Genomic DNA, 24,011 nt, shown 5'->3' on the forward strand with positions numbered 1-24,011 from the left:
AGAATGTGCAAACTCCACAGTCACCCAAACCTGGAATTGAATCCGGGTCCCTGATACTGTGAGGCAACAGTGCTAACCACTGAGCCTTCATGCACTACTGCATTACCCAATTTCTTCACTTTACACTTCATCTTTCCACATTAGCTAACAATCTAAGATTGGTTAATATATATTTAGAACACCTGCAACTTCAATCTATTTGTCAACTTCCATTGACAGACTGGGAGACATAAATCTGATGTTGTAAATTAAGTTTACTCCAATCAATTAAATAAGGGATACATTTTTCATCTGCATTATTCAGTATCAATGGCCAGAAAATCTATTTTCAAATACCTTTACATAAAAAGCCCCAGTGAGATCCATATATTCTGAAGAAGGGTCACTGGATGCAAAATGCTAACTCTTTTTCTCTCCACAGATGCTGCCAGATCTGCTGAGTTTCTCCAGAAATTTCTAATTTTGTTTCAGATATCCAGCATGTTTCAGTTCTTCATTTTATTCATCCAGAAATATATTGGCCATTAGAAATATAAAAGCATTTTTACAAATCTTGTATAATTGCACACATTAGATCTCACAGATAGGCATACGTTACTACACAAAATAAGTGCAACCAGCACATTAAACTTCAAATCATTTTAAGTAATTCATACACCACAGGCTAGTTAGAACATCCCTCGTCTCTTTACAGTCGTCTACTTACTTTTTAAATCACACTTCTTAGAAGTAACCACTAATCTCACTGACAAACCTTACCACAGCACACCAAAAGCAGTATTGTTTTAAACAGACTGTGGGATTGTTTTTTTTGTAGTTAAATGGCCTCACCTCATGCTGCTTAATCAGCTATAATCTCTGAACATTTAATAGTTGGTTTCAACATCCATCTTTTGCTCCAACCATCAGCTCATGATTGCTCAGAATCTTGCCCCTATTCTTAAAATTTAGAGGATATTACTGGTATTATTTTGGGTTAGATCAAACATAAGTTTAATGCTTATTATGGATCAATAAACCACTATTAAATTAAGCTGACTTGTGAGGCAGGGCAGAAAGTTAGGATAGGGTCTATTTCCAAGTCTTAAATATACCAATGCAGGAAAATGTTACTGGCTTCAATGTTTGTGAGGGCATCCCTTTATTATCCCCTTAATTGGCCTGTAGTTGGGTTTGGCAGACAATTAGGGACAGGAGTGATGGGAATGGAGGCTTTACTGTACAAGTGTAAAACAACTTCAGCAAAAATAACAAATGGGACGGCTGCAGTTACATCAAGTTGCCTCCTGTTGAAAAGATATCTCAGAAGAAGCAGAGGGCTGATTGCCTTCCTTATGCTCAGATGACCCTGAACACCAATGCACAACCCAATTTGTGCCTTGCAGTTTTGTTCCCTCTATGAGTTCATAATTCCAAGAAGGTGACAATTTCCTTCACTAACTGAGTGCTTATTGACCATTCTCACCTGTGTACTAACGGCTGAGACCCCTTCTTACTTGTATCTCCCTACTGGGGTCCACTGGATTCCCTGGGCAAGCCATGACCAGCTTCCATATGTGCATCCACATTCATGAACTTGGTTTGTCCCATTCATTCTGTTTTAAACCAATCAGCCAAACTTCTATACATGCTAATATATCACCCCTGCTAAAATATTAACCCATACAGTACATGTTTCCACTTTGTGCGATAACCTTTTACCTGGCAACTCACTGAGTGCCTTCTGGAAATCCAAGCACATCTGTCATGGGCCCCCTCTTATCTGCAGCACTATGTAGCCTTTCAAGGGATGCCAACAAATCAGGTAAGTATGATTTCCCAAGCACAAAACTATGCTGACTCTTCTAATTTACCTTAAAAAGTTTCCAACTGTCCGGGTTTAAGCTCCTTAATGATCGATTCTAGCAGCTTTCCCATAAAAGACATCAAGCTAATTGGGTTCTCATTTCTCCTTTTCTCCCTCCCTCCCTTCTTGAATACATGGATCATATTTGCTATTTAACAAGTTGATGAAAACTTTCCAGAATACGGTGAACTTTTGAAAAATTAACACCAAGGTGACTACCTGATTAGTCAACCCGAAGTCCATCAGAATCAAGGAACTTCAGCCCATAACTCCATCAGCTTGCACATTATCATGTCCCTGGTGATTGTAATTTTCACCAATTTCCATTTTCTGATGTACAGCTATTAATGGAACATTGTAGGTGTGGGGGGGTGGGGGTGGGGGGGGGGGTTGCTGGCTGAGGTTGCAGGGTGAGTGGAGGGGGGTGATGGATGGTGTTGGGGGTGGGCGGGGTCGCAGTGTTGGATGGGGTTGGGTGCAGGCGGAGGGCAGGATTAGTGAGCAGGCGGGGAGGCGGTGTTAGACAGCGGGGTGGGGTGGTGGTGTTGAATGGGATTGGGGCATGGGTGGGGAGCGGTTATACGGGGTGGGGTCGGGCAGGGCCGCTGTGGACGGGATTGGAGCGGGTGCGGGGCAGGGGGGCAGTGTTGGACGGGGTTGGGGGCGGGCAAGCGGAGAGTGATGTTGGACAGGGTTGGGGGTGGGCGGGGGGACGGTGGTGTTGGACGGGTTGGGGGGGGTGGCGGGTGGGCGGAGGGTGGTGTTGGACGGGGTTGGGGGCAGGCACGGGGCGATGTTAGACGGTGTTGGGGGTGGGTGGTGTTAGATGGGATTGGGGGTCGATGTCGGACGGGATTGGGGTTAGGCGGGGGTGGGGGCGATGTTAGATGGTGTTGGGGGAGGGCGGGGGCCCGCGCGCTGTGTGTTGCAGTCTCCTCTCCTGAATGGGAAACAGACTTAATAGAAAACTCTGAGTCCCAAAGCAGAGGCATTGAATCGATTAATCAAATAATCAATTATCTGAATGAAACAGTGCCTGCCCATCTTGTTCGGATAATTGAGGTTCCTCTGTTCTGCTTTGCTTGCTAAATTCACCTTTCAGATCTTCTAAGGTAGCAGCGCAGTAGGACTTTAGTGAGCAGAATTAAAGAGAATCCCAAAGCATTTTATTCTTATATAAGAAGCAAGTGAGTAACTAGAGAAAGGATTGGTCCACTAAAGGATAATGAAGGAAGGCTGTGTGTCGAACCTGAGTGAATGGGTGAGATTCTGAATGATTACTTTGCATCAGTGTTCACTGAGGAGAGGAACATGATGAATGTTGAGGTTAGAGGTAGAAGTTTGATTAGTCTGGATCACGTTGACATAAGTAGGGAAGACGTGTTGGGTAGGCTAGAGGTTATTAAGTTGGACAAATCCTCAGGACCGGATGGGATCTATCCCAGGTTGCTGAGGGAGGCAAGAGAGGAAATAGCTGGGGCCCTGACAGATATCTTTATGGCATCCTTAAATACAGGTGAGGTGCCGGAGGACTGGAGCATTGCTCATATTGTCCCCCGTACAAGAGGAGTAGTAGGGATATTCCGGGTAACTACAGACCAGTGAGCCGGACGTCAATGGCGGGAAAATTGCTGGAGAAGGTACTGAGGGATAGGACTGATTTATATTTAGAAAAAAATGGGCTTATCAGTTTTGTGCGGGGGAGATCGTGCCTGACCAATTTAATAGAGTTCTTCGAGGAAGTGACCAAGTTGATAGATGAAGGAAGGGCTGTTGATGTCATATACATCGACTTTAGTAAGGCATTTGATAAGGTCCCCTGTGGTAAACTAATGGAGAAAGTGAAGTCACATGGTGTGCAGGGTGTTCTAGCTAGGTGGATAAAGAACTGGTTGAGCAACAGGAGACAGAGTAGTAGTTGAAGGAGGTTTCTCGAAATGGAGAAAGGTGACCAGTGGTGTTCCACAGGGGTCAGTGTTGGGGCCACTGTTGTTTGTAATATACATAAATGATCTGGAAGAGGACACTGTTGGTATGATCAGCAAGTTTGCAGATGACTCGAAGATTGGTGGAGTAGCAGAAAGCATAGGGGACTGTCAGAGAATACAGGAGGATATAGATAGACTGAAGAGTTGGGCGGAAAAGTGGCAGATGGTTTTCAATCCAGACAAATGTGAGGTGATGCATTTAGGCAAGTCTAATTCAAGAGCAAATTATACAATGAATGGAAGAGCCTTGGGAAAAGTTGATGGGCAGAGAGATCTGGGAGTGCAGGTCCTTTGTACCCTGAAGTTTGCTACACAGGTGGATAGAGTGGTCAAGAAGGCATATAGTATGCTTGCCTTCATTGGTCAGGGTATTGAGTATAGGAGCTGGCAAGTCATGTTAAAATTGTACAAGACATTGGTTCGGCCACATTTAGAATACTGTGTACAGTTCTGGTCGCCGCATTACCAAAAGGATGTGGACGCTTTGGAGAGGGTACAGAGAAGGTTTATGAGGATGTTGCCTGGTATGGAAGGTGCTAGCTATGAAGAGTGGTTGAGTAGGTTAGGTTTATTTTCATTAGAAAAAAAGGAGATTGAGGGGGGACCTGATTGAGGTTTACAAAATCATGAAGGGTATAGACAAGGTGGATAGAGACAAGCTTTTTCCCAGGGTGAAGGATTCAATAATGAGAGGTCACGCTTTCAAAGTGAAAGGTAGGAAGTTTAAGAGGGATACATGCGGCAAGTACTTCACACAGAGGGTGGTGTGCGTTTGGAACACATTGCCAGCAGAGGTGGTAGAGGCAGGCACTGTAGATTCATTTAAGATGCGTCTGGACAGATGCATGAGTAGGTGGGGAGCAGACAGATACAGATGCTTAGTAATTGACTGACTGGTTTAGACAGTACATTTGGATCGGCTCAAGCTTGGACGGCCGAAGGGCGTGTTCCTGGGCTGTAAATTTTCTTTGTTCTTTATTTCTTTGTTCTTTGACTTCTCAGCCGGAGCTTGTCCGCTCCATCTGTTTCTTTTCTTTTTTTCTCTATTTATTTTTATTTTATTGTTACGTTCTTTTTTCTGGCAACTCCCAGCCTTAACGTAGACCCATCGTAATGGTCTCTTGGCCTGACATGGCAGTTTCCCAGTCTGGGGTGACAGTCTCTCAGCCCGACCATCTCTTGGCTTGGTGTGGCAGTCTCTCAGCCCGGAATGGCAGTCTCTCAACCTGTTTGGCAGTTTTTGGCAGTTCAATGTGGTAGTAGCAGCGTAGCAGTCTCTTGGCGGCTTGGCATGGTGGTCTTTTGGCCTGGTATGGACTGGGCATGAACTTCCAGCCTCACAACCTCGTGAACCATGAGGCGAAGTTCAGTGCAGCCTGGGGTCAAGGCCTGGTGTGGACGAGAGGCTAGGTGCCAGCGAGGGCTAGGTTGGACAGACTGTTACTCTGAATTTTTCATTTCTTTATTTTTCTAATGTTTTTCCGTAGGAATTTGTACTCAAGAATCTATACCTAGATACCTTTGTACCTAAGATGATGCCATAAGTGGTGACATATAAACTTTTCACTGTACTCATTTCAGTACATGTGACAATAAAGCTAATTCTAATTCAAAAAGCTAATTCTAATTCTATTGGATAAGGTTGGCAATCATCAATTATCAGATTATATTTTAGAATTTTGATAAGCACTGCTCAGAATTTTAAATTAAACATCAAGCTCTTTATGTGTCATGTTGTCACTCAGGGCATTTAAACAGGGCTCTCTAAAACGACAGATTCCTGAGGAAGCCCTTTACCTCATCCTCAGTTTCCTGTCTTGCCCACTGTCAGTTCACTTCTTTATGGGTGGCCTCATGCCTCTCACAGCAAAAGATCTGTCTGTTTATTTAAACCATCCATATCCCTTTGTACACTCCCTCTGCCCTCTTCGCAACTTAGTTTGCGAACTATTTTTATCTCATCAACAAACTTAGAAACTATACATGTGTCTTTTTATCCAGTCATTTAGATAAATTGTAGATAGTTGAGCCACTACCTCATTCCTGTAGCACAACACCTGTTACTTCTTGCCAATCCAAAAATGACCGACTTATCGCTACACCCTGTTCCTTATTACACTATTGTTGTTCCCAACACAATGAGCACTGTTTCTGTGTAGAAGCCATTGATGTGGCATCTTGTCAGGTGCTGTTTGGAGCTCTAGGGTCAGTGTACCCACTGGCTCCTCCATATCCACATTCCTTGCTGCTTCCTCAAAAATCTCCCATTAATTGAATCAAACATGATTTCCCTTTCACAGAACCATGTTGACTTTGCCTGATAGTCTCGAGAATTTCTAAAGGTCCACTATTCCCTATAACCCGTAGTTTCCTGATTTCTGTTTCCCCTCTTTCTGAAACAAATGAATCATATTTGAACAAGGCAAGGAGGATGTGAGAAAAACCGGTTTCACTTAGTGAGTATTTAGGGTACAGAATGCACCGTCAGGAAATGTGGTGGGCAGATTAAATTGAGGCATTCAAGGGGGCATTGGATGATTACTTGGATATAAATGGCTTTCAGGGATATGGGGAACAGGCAGGAAATTAGCCCTGGATAATAGAGCCGGACTAAGTAATAGCTGTCACTAGCACAATGGCTGAATGGCCTCCTCCTGCAACAAAATAATTCTGTAATTGCGTGATATTTGCTATTTTCCAATGCAATGGTACCTTTTCAGAATCTGGGGAATTTTGGAAAATTAAAACCGATGGATCTACTATCTCAGCAGCGAGGCTGAGATCTTTTTTCCCTGGAGGGTGGAGATTGAGGAGTGACCTTATAGAAGTTTATAAAATCATGACAGGTATAGATAAGGTGAATAGCTAAGGTCTTTTTCTTTTCCCTAGTGTAGGAGAGTCCAAAACTAGAGAGCACAGGTTTAAGGTGAGAGGTGGAAGATTTAAAAGGGACCTGAGGAGCAGCTATTTCACACAAAGGGTGGTGCACATATGGAATGAAATGTCAGAGGAAGTGGTAGTTGCAATTACAGTTATAACATTTAAAAGCCATTTGGACAGGTACACAAATAGAAAAGGTTTAGAAGTATATGGACCAAACATAGCCAAATGGAACTAGCTTAGTTTGGAAAACCAGATCAGCATGGACAAGTTGGACTGAAGGGTCTGTTTCTGTGCTGTATGACTCTATGACTCTACAAGATCCAACCTTTAGAAGTAAAAGGTCATTCAATAGAACACTGGATGATTATTTGGATAAAAATAACATACAAGGATATTGGGAAAAAAACAGGACACTGGCAGTTGGTAATGATGTTCATTTAATGAGTTGGTGCAGATGCAATGGGCCAAATAGCCTCCTTCTGCATCATAACATTTCTATGATTCTATAATAGTGTTTATCAAGGTCATGTGTTGAAATAGCACAACAAAATTTCACGTGATCATATGTCATGTAATCAAATTGTCATATGATCAAAGCTCCATTATTGCCCAGAACTAGAAATAGAGTTGGCATTACATTGGCAACATCTCTGACTTCCTGATTTTAAAATGTGAGTAGCCGCGTCCCATCTCTTTTGATCAGGAAGCAGCATGCTAATTAGGGCTAGCTATTAAAATCAGCAAGGCTGCAACACATGGTTCCCACTCAATAGATAAAATCATCCCAAATGCATAAGGAGAGTTTAAAGAACAGATTTAGTATTTCATAGTACAACCACCTTTGCATCAAGTTCTAAATTTGCATGGTTACTAGATACTAAACTGCTACATCACCAAAATGTATCACATATTAATTTCATGGAAGCTGAAGCATTCCACCAAAATTACTGTCACACCATCTCATATCTATATGGAAAGAACTTCAATGAAAGCAAAAATAAATTCAGAAATTAAGCATTGTATTTTCCTTGCATATTCAATGTCAGATTAGTAACTTCCAGGACACACTGCTTTGAGAAAACTGGTTATTTAAACAGACTTGGAAATTGTCCTGTGATTACCTGATTAGAATGACTGGAAGTTCTCTCACCTGTTGAATACTGCAATATTTGGCAAACGATACAATGACTTCAGACATCAACTCAACCTCATGGGACTTCTTTGAACTCATAAATGTGCTGGGTTTTAAGAATACATCTGAGAAGAAAGACAAAAAAAACTCAAAGTCTTCTCTTCTGCCAAAATAATTAAAATTGCCTCATCTTTACACAAGAAGATTTCCTATGTTTATCATCTCAAAAAAAAACTTGTGATCACATGATGTAATGAAATAATATTTAGATGAAAGATAACTTTATAGCAACATAGAGAAAGAAATTAACTTTACAACAACCTGTAAAATGGTATTAGGTCTCTCAATTTTGCAACCCGTAGTGCCAGATTTCAACAGAAAGGCACTAGACACTATATTTCCTTGGGCTGTCTTTCGTCATCAGTGTTCCAGCAGAACAGTGGTTAGGCTTCTTACATACCGACATACAAATGTGGATGTTGCAAAATGCAATTATGGTATCCAAGTGTGAATGGAATGGGCTTACGCTCTCCCTGGTTGGACCATACTTTGAGTCACCTTTCAGCCATTCTCAAGGGTCCAAGACCCTTGCTTTGAAGAAATTAAAATATGGAGAAAATGCTGTTTTTGTAAGAACAGAGTTGATTGCAGGATGAAGTGAAATGTACGAAACAATGTAAACCTGGGGTTGAGTAGCTAAAAATACAATGTGAAGATATAAGACTGGAAGCAATAATAATATTTTTGCTGAGGGTGGTAATGCTTTGAAATACACACAGGGTTATTGATTGAAGCTGTGACAATGATCTGAATTGTCCCAATTTTAGCAAAATGCCATTTTTGTCAAGTTTCACTGAGGATTTCTCTGCCTGAGGCAGCAGGTTTGTCTGAAGCTTGCCTTGTTAATGACCTACCACTTAGTCTTGGTATCCCCATTGTCAAATGTGAGTCAGACTTTTCATACTCATAGTAGCTGGAAGTACTTGCCACTGTAAGATATCCCTGCATCCTTGATGCCAGGACGATCTTGTAATCTCAGCTACACACCCAGTCAAGCACAGGCAGTCTGCCATTGGCTTTCACTGTGAAAAGTGACACAGAAGTCACAAACTACCTCTTCTCACAGCAAATAGTTGGCATGTCTGGCACTTCAATGCACGACACCTATACATTCCTATTGCTATTGCTGTTTGAGCACCACGCCACACAGGTCAACTGTCCTGATCCAACTCCTATCTTACAATCCTCTCTGTGTCAGTGATTTGGTTTCCGTAATGTGCAACACAATTTCCGTAATGACCATCACATAAATGAAACATTCAGTCATTTCAAAATATTTGGTTCTATTTGCAAGCACCAAAAGCAAACAGAAATCAAACAAACAGAAGCTATATTAACCTTCCAGAAACTAAACAAACTGTTTGCATGTTAAGCATTAACATTTTTTGTAGAATCACTGAAACCAGCTTTCATCTACTGGAACTGCATGTCAATTAAGTCCTGTGTGGTGTGTACTGCCAAATGGTGCTGTGGTATATAATGTGCAAGGTGGTCTTCCTCCTGCTCAGAGTCCTAATTACCCTCAGAAGAAGACTGCTAAACTCACCTAGTCTGTCAGCATCGAACACATTTCCTTGGTGCCTGTTCAAGTTGTACGGAACAAAGCTTGTGAGGGTTATGAGGCACATTTTGTCTGGAATATACTGCAAGAAAACATTAGATTGGTCCAAGCAACAGAACCTCAACTGCACCAGGCCTATCATCTGTTCCAAGTATGATCCTGGTTGAAAAATGGGCTGCAGTGTTTCTACACTCCTTTTCTGCCAAAGGATTGCACGAATTATTAGCCAAAGTTGCAGTGGGTAGCCCTACTCTCCATCCTTATAAGGCTAGACTCTTAAATGCAGCTGGAACATCAGAGATTTCAAGAATAATGACTTCATGACAGTTGCTTGTCGCAAACTTCTAAGATGTGGTACCAATCGTCACAGATGACTTGCACATTGATGGAATGAAACCCTTTTCAATTGATGAACTCAGTTGCGTTATGATATGGTGTACAGTCTTTTGTATCCTGCACCTGGAGGAAGCCAGCTATGTTGCTGCAGCCTACTACCCAACTGCAACACTGACCTCGTCAAGGGGAAATGAGATGAAGCAATGTGATCTGACATAAATGACAACAGTTAGAGCCTTGATGTATTTCTGCGAGAATATGTGAGAGATTCCACACAGGTCCCCAGTGGCTCCTTGAAAGAAGTCAGTTGCATGAATGTTCAAAGCAGCTGTCATCTGACAACCATTGGGGTAGGATGGCCATGCATTCGGCATTGTTTAGGGACAGTATCCCTTGACATCCTCAGCCTGTGCAAACACTGTGCTTCACTCATCGGGAGAAAATGGCTTCTAACTTCTGGACATTCCGCAGGGACCTTTAGCTGAATCTCTTCATGTGGAGGCTGTTGGATCTCTGCTAGAGGATACCTCTGGTCTTGGGCCTGCCGGTACACCAGTTCTTCTCCTATTTCTCTGCACCATCATTGCATTGCAGAAAAAAAAGGATAGTCTAGAGCCCCTGACAATTAACTTGTGTGGAGTCCAGAAGAAGCAAAACAGGTCATTAGCAATGTGAGCAGTCACCATTCATATCACTTACAACTGATGGCTTAAAACATTCCTCCAAGAGGAGAAAGTGAGGACTGCAGATGCTGGAGATCAGAGTCAACAGTGTAGTGCTTGGAAAAGAACAGCAGGTCAGGCAGCATCTGAGGACCAGAAGAATCAACGTTTCGGGCATAAACCCTTCATCAGGAATGAGGCTTGTGGGTCGGAGCTGCGAGACAAATGGGAGGGATTTGGGGAAAGTAGCTGGGAAAGTGATAGGTGGATGAAGGTGAGAGAGAGGGTGATAGGTCAAGGCGGGTGGGGGGGGGAATGGATGGTTCCGAAGGGTGGTGCCGAGTTGGTGGCTTGGGACCGGGACAATGTGGGGGAAGGGGAAATGAGGAAGCTGTTGAAATCCAAATTTATCCCATGTGGTTGCAGAGTCTCAAGGCAGAATATGAAGTGTTCCTCCTCCAGGCGTCAGGTGGTAAGGGTTTGGCGGTGGAGGAGGCCCAGGACCTGCATGTCCTTGACGGAGTGAGAGAGGGAGTTCAACCAGAGGGCGGTGGGATTGGTGAGTGCGGGTGTCTCAGAGATGTTCCTCTAAGAGTGTGATATGGAGCATTTTAACAAGGAAGGCCATGGAATGATTTTTTTTTAGAACTATGGCATTGGGCTATATTCGAATTAATGCACACCACCAATCACGTAGCAAAGAGACAGTCAGAGAGTGCAGGTGCTTCATGAGCACTGAACTCACCTCCTTCCAGTCCCACATCATCCACAAGTGGAATTATTACATATAAGAGCACTATGCATAATACCCGTAGTTTAGGTTGAGAGGGAATCAGTTCTGTGCCATTGTACATCCTAGGTAGCCTTGCATTAAGTGGGTGCTTTGAAGCCCACAGATGTCTCTTTTAAGGGTGCCTGGGATCACTTCTGCTTCACAGGGATGTTTATCTGCAAGGTTAAATGACACAGTCAACACCGCTTGCGACCAGCATTTGCAACGACCCAGTTGTATAATGCATTTATTTCATATGCATAATGATATGATTGCCAGCGACTTCAACCTGCACTCTGCAAGTGTCCAACTGATGCAATTACCCTTGAACATACTCCTATCAAACAGAAGTAGAGCCTGCAATTCTGGCCAACAAATGCACAGCCACTCTGCATGTGATTGCAGCCATTTTCCCCTCACAGGTTATATTTAACACTCAAATGATCATGGGAGGCAACATAAGTCTTGTTGGACACCAAAGGTTTGACTGTCAGGTTCTCCCCCCAACATAAAACCTCTAAGAACTGAAGACTGACCAGACCCCTGACTGATCTCTGTGTTTCTAAGATTCTCCCTGTCTGATGATTCAGTAATCTCTTGACCACATGCACAGGACTTACTGAACTGTCCATGGCCACTCCCTAGACTGGAGTGAGATGGACTCTCTGGATCCTGACTGCTCCATGCAGCTGCCTAATCATGCTCATGCCTCTGGACTGATAGCATCTGCTGCCGTTGATTAAGTGTACCAGAAACCTCTGACTAACATCAATCCCCCTTGATCTGAGTGAGGAAAATCCCCTTCGATTTTGAGTTATAGCCATTTAGTTAACAGACATACAGAGCATTTGCCACATAGTCTACTGGCACATATTTTGGTTATGAGATTGAAAAACCACTGTGACATACAGCAACATATCCAGCTCTTAACTGATGACTGTTGACCAGCATATCAAAGTGACTGTCATTGTGTTGACACTAAGGAACCCGTGATATGGGGGTGTCGGTGCTGGACTGGAGTGGACAAAGTTAAAAGTCACACAATACCTGGTTATAGTCCAACAATTTTATTTGGAAGAACAAGCTGTCGGAGCACTGCTCCTTCGTCAGGTAGCTAGTGAGGGGCAGCGTTCCAAGAGCTTGTACTTCCAAATAAACCTGTCGGACTGTAACCTGGGTTATGCAACTTTTAAATTAAGGAATACAGCAAGGCAGAAGTGGTGCAAGCCTTAAAAGTTTAGCTTACAGGGCAAAATACTATTAGGCTAGGCATTGCCCAGGGATGCTTTGAATATCTAGTTAAACACAAAGTGAATGAACATTCCAGTCTGTGAGCTGGGTACATGATGTTGCAGCAAAGTTCCAATGAAGGTGCTCGTATTCCAAAATTCTGAACTAAAGTACAGTGTACTATAAGTGGATCAGAGGAGTGGTGCTCAAGGGCTAGCACATGCTGGATGCCAGTATCTATGGACATGGGGTGCATGCAACCGCTGGACATCCAAAGGAGCAAGCAGTAATATCTAATCACCAGGTAATTACTCTGACTTTCATATCAGCAATGATGTCTAGTTTCTATACAGCGGATGGTAAAATAGGACAGTGCTATATGTATTAAACAGGTGAGATAAAGTTATAATGAGGGTGAAAATTCCTGTTACCAAGCCTTTCATGCTCACATGCAAGAATCTTGTCTCACAGAACATAGAACAGGTCCTTCCGCCCAACATGTCTTTGCCAGCCATGATGCCATTCTAAAATAATCCTATTTGCCTACACATGATCCATATCCCTCTGTTCTCTGTCTGTTCATGAGTCTGTCTAAATGCCTGTTAAATGTTGCTATCATATCTGCCTCTCCCACCTCTGCTGGCAGTGTGTTCCAGGCACCTACTACCCTCTGTATAAAAAGCTTACCTTGCACACCTTCTTTAAACATTTCCTCTCTCACCTTAAACATATGCTATGTGGTATTTGACATTTCCGCCCTGGGAAAAAGACTCTGACTATCTACTCTATCCATGCCTCTCATACTTTTACTCTTATCAGGTTGCCCCTCAGCCTTCAATGTTGAGCAAAAACAATGCAAGTTTGCCCAATCTTTCCATATAATTACTACATTCCAATCCAACATCCTGGTAAACCTCGCTTGCGCCTTCTCCAAAGCCCCCGCATCCTTCCTATATGTGGTGACCAGAACTGTATACAGTAATCCAAATGAGGCCTAACTAAAATCTTATTCAGCTGAATCATGTCTTGTCAACTTTTATACTCAATGCCCCAAACAATGATGGCCAGCATGCCAAATGTCTTCTTTATCATCTTATCCACTTGTGCTCCTATTTCCAGAGAGCTATGGACTTGCACCCAAGATCCCTCTGTATTTCAGTGCTTCTAATGATCCTGGCATTTACTGTATACATTATTTTTGCATTTGACCTCCCAAGATGCATCAGCTTACACTTGGCCAGATTCAAGTCCATGTGCCACATCTCATCTAACTTTCTAATTTGTCTATATTCTGTTGTATCCTTTGTTAGATTTCCTCACTACAAAACTTAGTTCGAAAATGTAACTTGGCAGTCTCAACATCGAGACTGGCCTCACTTGACACCTCATGCAATTCGCCCACATTTGTCACCATAGCCCAAATAGCTCAGGGCCTGGGAAGATTCTGTATCATGACAACATTTAAGATCAGCTTACACTGGTTGATGCAAATGCATATGAGAACATAATGGGTGCTTGAGATTAGGATTTCAGCATAAACGTTTATTTTGTCTTTTTTCATGTTTCTGTTTCACTTTTGTGTAATTTGATGAATAAATATATATTTATTACATATAAAAATCAAACAGTGCAATGTGCCAGTTCACTGTTCTGTCACGAAGTGTACTCAGCTTTTCTAAACCTGTGGAGCCTCCAATTTAACTGGCTTTCGCAGGCCTGAAGTTCACCTATAATCAGACCCTGTGTCCACTAACCACTTGCCGCTGCCCACACACCCCCCACCCCAAAAGAAACATGCAGTTCATCCACCACAAATTGGTGTCAGAAATCAGAAACCACATTGCGAAGAGCAAAGATTGGACTTCCCATTGGGATCAAAGTTGTCCTGAGATGGTAGCCCTACTCTCCTCCCCATGCTACCGTACTATATGAAAGACCAGTAAAAAGCACCTCAATCCACCTTTCTCCCAAGTGTTAAGACAAAGGGGTAAATCCCTCTGCTAATTTAAACCAGCAACACAGGTAAGATTCATCCAGTGTTGTAATCTTTAAATTCGAGAGGCCAAGTGCTATCTCAAAAGTCACTATTTAAAGTAAAAATTAACAACTTTATTCTTTAGTCTAACAGAGAATATTAACTAACAACCATTTACAACTACTTTCTCTTAAACCTATCTTTTACCTCTCCCTCTACAATACTAGTCCGACAAAAAAATCCTAATTACGATTTACAAAAAAGTCACATTTCAAAACCAGTCAGCATTGCCAAGTTTCCTCTGTAGATTTTTCTGTCTTCTTCTCTGCTTCTTAGGGATTCTGCTTCACAGGTCTTTGATAGATAAAGGTACCTTTTAGACAGCAGTTCTGCTGGCAGTCTATTCTAGCTGGTGGCTTGCTGCTCTTTGCCGCTTTGGCTTACTGTGCAAAATGTCTGATATTTATACACCGAAAGTTGGGATCGTTTCATTGGTTTTAATATTGTCAAAATACTAAATTCAAACTTAATTGGGGTTTGGTATCTTGGGGCATAATTTAAATTGATTGGCCGAATTTGAATTCGTTTTTGTCTCATTGCAACCCAGTCACTGCTAGCTGTTCGACCAAATGTTACATTAGATTAGATTAGATTACATTAGATTAGATTAGATTACAGTGTGGAAACAGGCCCTTCGGCCCAACAAGTCCACACCGACCTGCCAAAGCGTAACCCACCCATACCCCTACATTTACCCCTTACCTAACATTACGGGCAATATAGCATGGCCAATTCACCTGACCTGCACATCTTTGGACTGTGTGAGGAAATCGGAGCACCCGGAGGAAACCCACGCAGACACGGGGAGAACGTGCAAACTCCACACAGTCAGTCGCCTGAGGCGGGAATTTTTAATTTTAAATTTTCCAGCACTCTGTATGCTTGCTAAGTCCTTACCAGTCTTTCAACTCTCTTAGAGGTACAGCATACCTACAACTTCATAACACAAGTTTGGGGCCAATCTCATCCTCAGGCTTAGGGATTGGGCCTACCTGGTCCTGTGGCCTCTATCGGAATGATGCCCATCCAACTATAGCCAAAGCCTGCCAAATCATGTTGGCATTCAAGTGAAGAGCCTGAAGTCTTACAATGTGCAGTTAGATCACAAGGGCATGAGGCAAAACATATAAACAAAATCCCTCAGTATCCAATCCGTTAGTAAATCAAAATTCCCTCCTTGAAACCATATGCAATGTCATAGAACACACCAGGTTCAGAAGAGACATGGTATGCTGTACAAGATGACTTGATATGTAACTGGAAAGCTAGTGATTTATGATTGTAATAAAAGACAGTGATATAATATTAAATGATAGAACAGAAGGCACATGAAAAGGTTGAAATAGGTTTCAAAACTAAACTATGTGAAAAAGAAATCAAATATTCAGCAAGATAAATCAGAAAATATGAAATCTGAAAATATGCAAAATGACATGGTGGGCCAAAACTTAAAATTGAGTTTTGGACTAAAGACAAGATGGTAAAATTGATTATTTAATCAGATTCTGAAACAAAGTGAAAATTATAATTTAATGAATTAACAGGAAAACCAATATAACAATAAAAGCATCATAACATAAAAACTAATAAATCATTTTAAGTTGAGCATGGCTTAACTAAACCATTTTTAACTACAGATTGAAGGCTAAGGAATAACCTAATAACTGCTTTTAAGTTTATGAAGAATAGAAGTATAGAAGAACTTTCCCATGTGGGGAGAGCAGAACTATGGTTCATAATTATAAGCTAGTCACTAATAAGTCTAGTGAAACATTGAGCAGAAACTTCTTTCCTCAGACAGTGGTTAGGTTGAGAACTCATTACTGACAGGCAAAGTTGAGATGAATAGCATCAATACATTTAAAATGAATCTAGAGTTAGAACTTAAGACAGAAAGGAATAGAAGATTAAGTTGATAGGATTAGAAGAAGGTGGGTGGAAGAAGGCACTCTGAGCAGCATTAAAATGACATTGACCAAATTGAATAGCCTACTTCTGTGCTGTACATATGAAATACGTGCAGCAATCCGTATTACACAAAAAAAAAACACAGATTTGCAAACCTTTTTGCTTATTTCCCCACATCTCTTGTAGCAGGTCATTCAGTGATGTGCATACTCCAAGGTTTGGCAGGGAGTGATCCTGAGTAACTCTCTTGTAAGCAGCCACATCTCTAAGTTTTTCAGACTCATCCCATACCGAGGCATCGATTTTTTCTGCCCATGAGAAAAGATAAAGTTTAAGCATAGACTAAATCTTAGCTCTAATTACCACTATTGCTTAGAGAAGAAAAATACAAAAAGAAAGTTTTAAGTATTTTGTGTATTCTGGCTCTATTGTATCTTTCACAGTACCAAATCCACATTTTTTCTGCTTAAGAGTCTATATAACTATTCTTTACATATCCAATGAGGAATGTAGAGTACAAAGCTGTAGAAAATTGAATTTCCCAGAAACATTAAGGGCATGAAAAATTATTTTAGCATTCAGAGTAAAATACTGTTATACAACATTAAAGCAAAGCTTTATTGAAATTAAGGTTCTGGGTTAATAACCTTCAGTTAGTATTTGTCTCATATAACTCATTAATACACATGAGAGAGGGGAATGAAATGACCTAATATTATTGAACAAAAAGATTCTCTGCACAACTGTAAGTTATGCCCAATTAAAATATAAATAGATTTTTAACTTAATTTATGATGTGAGTGTATCACGGAAAACAGAATTTGCTTTTATAGTGGTATGGGTTGCAGGTTTAGGAGGTGTGGTCAAATAAAGTTTAGTTAATTATTACTTACAGATGGAATAGACTGCTGCGACTGCATGATAGTAGTGGGGGGTGCAAACATTAAAACTGGTAGGTAGGATGCCAGTCAAGCAAACTTGCTTGGTTTGAATGGAGTTGAGCTTCTTGAGTGTAGGGAAAACTGCACTAATCCAGACAGCTAGCTAGAGTTTTCCTTCACACTCTTAATTCTATCTCACAGATGGTGGACATGCTCTGGAGAGTCAGAAGGTAAATTATTCTCAGGCTTTGACTGGCTCCTGTAACTATACTATTTATATAAACTTTCTGGTCAATGATAAATGCCATCTGTTGATGGTTGGGGATTCAGTTAAAGTATTTTTCATACTAGTGGCAGATTTTTAAGACTCTCCCATGTTGAAGACAGTCATTGCTTGTCATCTGGTGACATGATTGTTGCTTGTCATTTGCGAACCTCAGATTGAGTGTTGTCCAGATTTTGCAGAACACTTGCATGGCCTAATTTAATCTGAAAATTTTACAATCACCAACAAACATCACTACTTCAAAGTTAGGGAATGGAGAAATAGGCATTGATTAAGCAGTTAAAGATGTTTGTGTCTAGGACTGTTATGACAGTCAAGAAATGGATTTTTTGTTTACCAAAAGGCCAGATGTAAGAAATTTGTTGTAAAAATAAATACATCTTAAAATGTAATACTGAAAAAAAAAATTGTAGGTACAGATATTGGATTATATTTTAAGATGTATATATTTTTATACAAGTGACTATTTTAGGTTTCTTATGGTGGAAAATTCAAGCACTAATTGATGAAAGTTTGTTTTTTATCCAGTACCAAATGATCTCCAATATCTGTACCTACATGTATTTTCTCTGCACAATCAGTATACCTTTAACTGAATGGCAGTGACCAGAAAAACAACTCCTACTTTACCTTGAAATATACAATGTGAGAGCACATTTGTCCCCCAAGAAAATTCATATGTGAATAATTTAAAGTTATTTCACAATGCTATTTGTAACTTTCATTAATTATCTGCCCTTCTTTCAAGATACATCCTTTAAAAGCCTCTGTTACTCTTTTAAGTACCTCTGTGGCCCTTGAAAAAGATTATATTTTGTAATTTTCCTGGAATACAAATACCACTGAGCATATGTTTATAACATGTAATACCTGATAGATTAACTTAGTTTTCTAGAATTGGAGCCCCACTACACTTAACAAAATTGCTGGCATCCTTAGTGTACTTCACGTTTTCAGATCTCCAATCACCCGCTTGCCCATTCAGAATGGTTAAGCATCTGGATGGCATATTGCAATGGCGACACTCCTCTTTAGTATAATTTTGGAAGAGGTTAAAAAGTCAGTTTAAGAATGAGGTAGCACAGCAGAAAGTACGCACAGTATGAAGTCATTACACTACCAAACATGAAACTATATCTGGTAGGGATGTCAATCTCAAAAGACAGTTCAAGATAAATTACACTTTAACAATTTTTTCCACAGGAGTTGGTATTTGTCTAAATTAATAACATAGTAAAGGTGAATATCTGGACCAGGTTGGGGGGTGGGCTCTGTTCCGTGATCGGTCAATAACCACTCACAATCAGTCTGGTCCTTTAAGATTTCACACTTATTTAACATAGCCAAGCACAGATCATCCAGAAACACAGAGATTAAACACTTAACCTCTGTTTCCCATTGGAACTGCGCACATGGCTTAAAACAAAGACATTTTTATACTTTTCTTAAATAGAGGTACAGGCCACAATCGTACAGTTCATTCAAACAATTACTAATCAACTTAATGAAATGGTTTTATTGACAGTAATTGAGCCCAATGATATTTCCTGGGAACCAATCTTGGTTTCCAATATTCAAGTTTCTCTTATCACACGAACCTAGTTCCTGCACCTGCACTTGAAGGTCAGTGAGAATGGCCAGTCATGTCTTATCTAGTCTAGTTATTTCTGTGTGGTAAAGGAAGCATTGTCTGCTAATCTCCGTAGAGGCAGATTGTGGTCAAATCAATTATGCACCTTTAGCATGGTTAAAAGCCATTTTATGCAGCTTTAAGTAGAATGGTCAATTTGCAGCCTCAAAGCCATTTTGTCATGTTATTTGCATTAAGAAGCCATTTTATTGCCACCTAAGTTAGTAAGAGCATGTATTAAGTGGTCATTCCTGACAATAACTAGCTACCTCAGCCTATATTCAGGTCTCAGATCCTCAAAGGTATACAAATTAATCTTTTTATACTAGACATAGAAATGGAGGCACAAATGTTTTTAGAAATCCGAAGCATTATCACTGTTGTCAATTAATTGCTCTCCTGTCTTCCATTTTACCACATATTTCTGTCTTGCCCTTCCCACCCTACCTTCCCTGCCTCCATATTTGCTTAAACAAACCTAACATTTCCTTTAAGTTTCACAGCCACACAGTTGGGAATGTGATGAGCAATGGACAAAACGCCACACAGAAGCACTGGTTCCTTTAAAATATGTGTATGTGCAGCTGTGCGGTAATCTTAAGAACAGTAGTAACATCTTTAACTGCTTCTAGTTCTGCTAAAAGGACGTGGATCTGAAATGTTTCGCCCTCCACAAATGCTTGACCTGTTCAGCATTTGTAGTTTTATTTTCAGATTTGATTTCAGACTGCCTATTTCATTCCCAGTGACTTCCTTTTGTAGTCCAAACCAGGTATAAGGCTTTTTCCAGTAAGCATGGTAATAAAATGTCATTGATCTAAATTTGATTCTGAGTTCAAATCCAGTGTAAGTAGAGTCACACTTTATTCCCTTTGTTGTGCAATGTTTTGATGATTCTCAATTTTTATACCACATAGCAACCTATTTGCACACACTGAAGTCCCAAATAAATAACCCGATTATCTGGTTGTGTGGTGAAGATTGAGGAGTAATATGTCTGAAGCGACAACAGAGACCTTCCCTGCACTTAAAATCAGAGAGGTGTATAGCACGGAAACAGACCCTTTGGTCCAACTCGTCCACGCCAACCAGATATCCCAAACTAATCTAGTCCCATTTGCCAGCACGTGGCCCATATCCCTCTAAACACTTCCTACTCATATACCTATCCAGATGCCTTTTAAATGCTGCAATTGTACCAGCCTCCACCACTTCCTCTGGCTTCTCATTCCATACATGCAACACCCTCTGTGTGAAAAAGTTGCCCCTTAGTTCCCTTTTATGTCTTTCCCTTCTCACCCTAAACCTCTGTCCTCTAGTTCTGGACTCCCCCACCCTAGAGTCTATTTGTCCTTCCATGCCCCTCATGATTTTATAAACCTCTATAAGGTCACCCCTCAGCCTCCGACACTCCAGGGGAAGCAGCCCCAGCCTATTCAGCCTCTCCCTATACCTCAAATCTTCCAACCCTGCCAACATCCTTTAAATCTTTTCTGAACCCTTTCAAAGTTTCACAACATCCTTCCGATAGAAAGGAGACCAGAATTGCACAAAATATTCCAAAAGTGGCCTAACCAATGTCCTATACAGCCGCAACATAACCTCCAAACTCCTATACTCAATAGTCTGACCAATAAAGGAAAGCAGACCGAATGCCCTCTTCACTATCCTATCTACCTGCGACTCCATTTTCAAGGAACTATGAACCTGCACTCCAAGGCCTCTTAGTTCAGCAACACTCCCAAGACCTTACCATCAAGTGTATACGTCCTGCTATGATTTGCTTTTCCAAAATGCAGCACCTCACATTTATCTAAATTAAACTCCATCTGCCCATTGGCCCATCGGATCAAGATCCTGTTGTACTCTGAGGTAACCAGGACATGCAGGTCCTTGGACTCCTCCATCGCCAGACCATGGTAACACGACGGTTGGAGGAAGAGCGCCTCATCTTCTGCCTGGGAACCCTCCAACCACAAGGGATGAACTCAGATTTCTCCAGTTTCCTCATTTCCCCTCCCCCCACCTTGTCTCAGTCAAATCCATCGAACTCAGCACTGCCTTCCTAACCTGCAATCATCTTCCTGACCTCTCCGCCCCCACCCCACTCCGGCCTATCATCCTCACCTTGACCTCCCTCCACCTATCGCATTTCCAAAGCCCCTCCCCCAAGTCCCTCCTCCCTACCTTTTATCTTAGCCTGCTGGACACACTTTCTTCATTCCTGAAGAAGGGCTTATGCCCGAAACGTCGATTCTCCTGTTCCTTGGAGGCTGCCTGACCTGCTGCGCTTTTCCAGCAACACATTTTCAGCTTTAACCTTCTTTACTGTCCACTACACCTCCAAGTTTGGTGTCATCTGCAAACTTACTAACTATACCTCCTATGTTCACATCCAAATCATTTACATAAATGGCACAAAGTAATGGACTCAGCACCGATCCTTGTGGCACTCTACTGGTCACAGGCCTCCAGTTTGAAAAGCATCCTTCTACCACCATCCTCTGTTTTCTATCTTAAAGCCAGTTCTATATCCAAATAGCTCATTCTCCCTGTATTTCATGACATCTAACCTTGCTAACCAGTCTCTCATGGGGAACCTTGTTGAAAGCTTTACTGAAGTCCATATAGATCACGTCCACTGCTCTGCCCTCATCAAACTTCTTTGTTACTTCTTGAAAAAACTCGATCAAGTTCATGAGACATGATTTCCAATGCATAAAACTATGCTGACTATCCCTAATTAGTCTGTGCCTTTCCAAATACATGTAAGCCCTGTCCCTCAGGATTCCCTCCGACAACTTGCCCACCATCGACATCAGGCTCACCGTCTATAGTTCCCTGGCTTTTCCTTACCACCCTTCTTAAATAGTGGCATCACGTTAGTCAACCTCCAGTCTTCTGGCACCTCACCTGTGACTATTGATGAAACAAATATGTTAGCATGGGAACCAGCAATCATTTTCCTAGCTTCTCACAGAGTTCTAGGGTATACCTGATCAGGGCCTGGGGATTTATCCACTTTTATGTGTATCAAGCCATCCAACACCACCTCCTCTGTAATATGGACATTTTTCAAGATATCACATTCTATTTCCCCACATTCTATATCTTCCATGTCCTTCTCCACAGTAACACTGATGCAAAATACTCATTTTGTATCGCCCCCATTTCCTGCGGCTCCACACACAGGCTGCCTTGCTGACCTTGAGGGGCTCTATTCTCTCCCTAGTTACCCTTTTGTCCTTAATGTATTGATAAAAACCCTTTAGATTATCCTTAACCCATTTTCCAAAGCTATCTCATGTGCCTTGTTTGCCTTCCTGATTTCCCTTTTAAGTATACTCCTACTGCCTTTATACTTTTCTAAGGATTCACTCAATCTTTCCTGTCTCTACCCGATGTATGATTCCTTCTTCTTCTTAACCAAAATCTCAATTTCTCTCATCATCCAGCATTCCCCACACCAACCACCCTTTCCTTTCACCCTAACAGGAATAACCTGTATCTGGACTCTCGTTATCTCATTTCTAAAAGCTTCCCATTTTCCAGCCGTCCCTCTACCTGCGAACAACTTCAAATAAGGTGCTGAAGATTAATTTATTTAACTGTTCTTTGTGGAATGTTGCTGTGTACAATTATGCTGGATTGTCCCAGCTCTGTGAATACATGTAGTCAATTAAGGTGGTGAAGGGCTTAAGTAGAGGTAGTTTTAAGGCATTGCTGGAAATTTCCCACAGGCACAGTTTCCCCACCCATTTTATGCAGAGGAAGCCAGATTTTTGGAGATGGCCTCCATGGAGATGGTAGGGTGAATGACAATGTTGTGGGGACAAAGGGCTGCAGTGGCGATCTGATCAAATCTTGTGGAAAGGTTTCTAATATCTGTCAAAAAGTTTCAGAGCGACACTCCTTGTTGGCTCCTTTCCATGTTGAGGAAAGCCTGGCTCGGCAAAGCCCACTTCTCCAGATTGCCCTCTGATTGAACTTGCACCATTTAAAGACCGATTCTGTTCCTTAAAAGGATGGCAAGTATATAAACTGCTGCTTCCTGGAAATAGAAGCAGAAGATTGCAGCGCCATTAGTGCCACCAGCAAGTGCAGATGGAGGTTCTCCATTTGGTCTTGACACTGAGGTCCCAAAACCCACAAGAAAATCCAGCCCCTTAAGTCTTGCATCCTACGTTACTAAAGTGACTACACTCCAAAAGTGCTTTTGTGAAACAGTCAGGGGTGTTCTTAAGCTGTGGTTTATAAATGGCAGACTTCTTGAGTGTTTGTTAATCGCAAACATCACCAGATGTTCCGTTATCAGCAAAACTCTGTTCCGTTTGCTGATGGTCAGTTGATGCAACTTGCTCCTTACCCGGTGCAGCACGTCCCCCCTGCTCACAGAGTAGCTGCGATATGACAGCTTCAGGCGGCAGGGCCACGAACTGATTCCAAACGTCGTTGGTGTAAAAATCGACTGTGTGCACGTTTGCTATCTTGAGGTAAACGTCCAGGAACTCGGTGAGGCTTTTGATTTTGCTCTGCACCAGGTCTAAACCGACATCCGCGGGGAAGAGCATCGTCGGTGGTGGAGGTGGCTGCGGGCCCGGCCTCGGCCTCCCAGGACACAGACTAACCAAGGCACCGGGGGGCAGCAAAATGAGGAACGCAGTCCGTAAATCTATTACAGTAATCGTTACACAAGATCAGAGGGTCGATGCTCCACGGTCCCCGTACTTCGTCCCCCCTCGAGTCAGGGATGGTTTGATCGCTCGCGGCCGCCGTCTCCCTTTTCCCTTGCGTCCGGTCG

General features: G+C 41.9%; 1 protein-coding gene across 2 annotated transcripts in view; it reads right to left on the minus strand.

Moving 5' to 3' along the window:
• mettl25 (methyltransferase like 25) overlaps nucleotides 1-23,996 on the minus strand; it is an 87,645-nt gene extending 63,649 nt beyond the window's left edge. Inside the window, exons 1-3 of one of the 2 annotated variants that reach the window (XM_043709683.2) lie at nucleotides 23,577-23,983; nucleotides 16,569-16,721; nucleotides 7,868-7,974 (exon numbers count right to left, since the gene is read on the minus strand). In XM_043709683.2, the coding sequence (XP_043565618.2) occupies nucleotides 7,868-7,974; nucleotides 16,569-16,721; nucleotides 23,577-23,781 (465 nt within the window). In that variant the 5' untranslated portion in view covers nucleotides 23,782-23,983. Of the gene's footprint in view, nucleotides 1-7,867; nucleotides 7,975-16,568; nucleotides 16,722-23,576 lie in introns of both variants that reach the window. The other variant, XM_043709685.2, reaches the window with a different exon arrangement.
• Between the last annotated feature and the right edge of the window lie 15 nt (nucleotides 23,997-24,011).

This window comes from Chiloscyllium plagiosum, unplaced genomic scaffold (assembly GCF_037043375.1).
Source record: "Chiloscyllium plagiosum isolate Xiang-an unplaced genomic scaffold, Cpla_swu_hap1 HiC_scaffold_19, whole genome shotgun sequence".
Lineage (NCBI taxonomy): Eukaryota > Metazoa > Chordata > Chondrichthyes > Orectolobiformes > Hemiscylliidae > Chiloscyllium > Chiloscyllium plagiosum.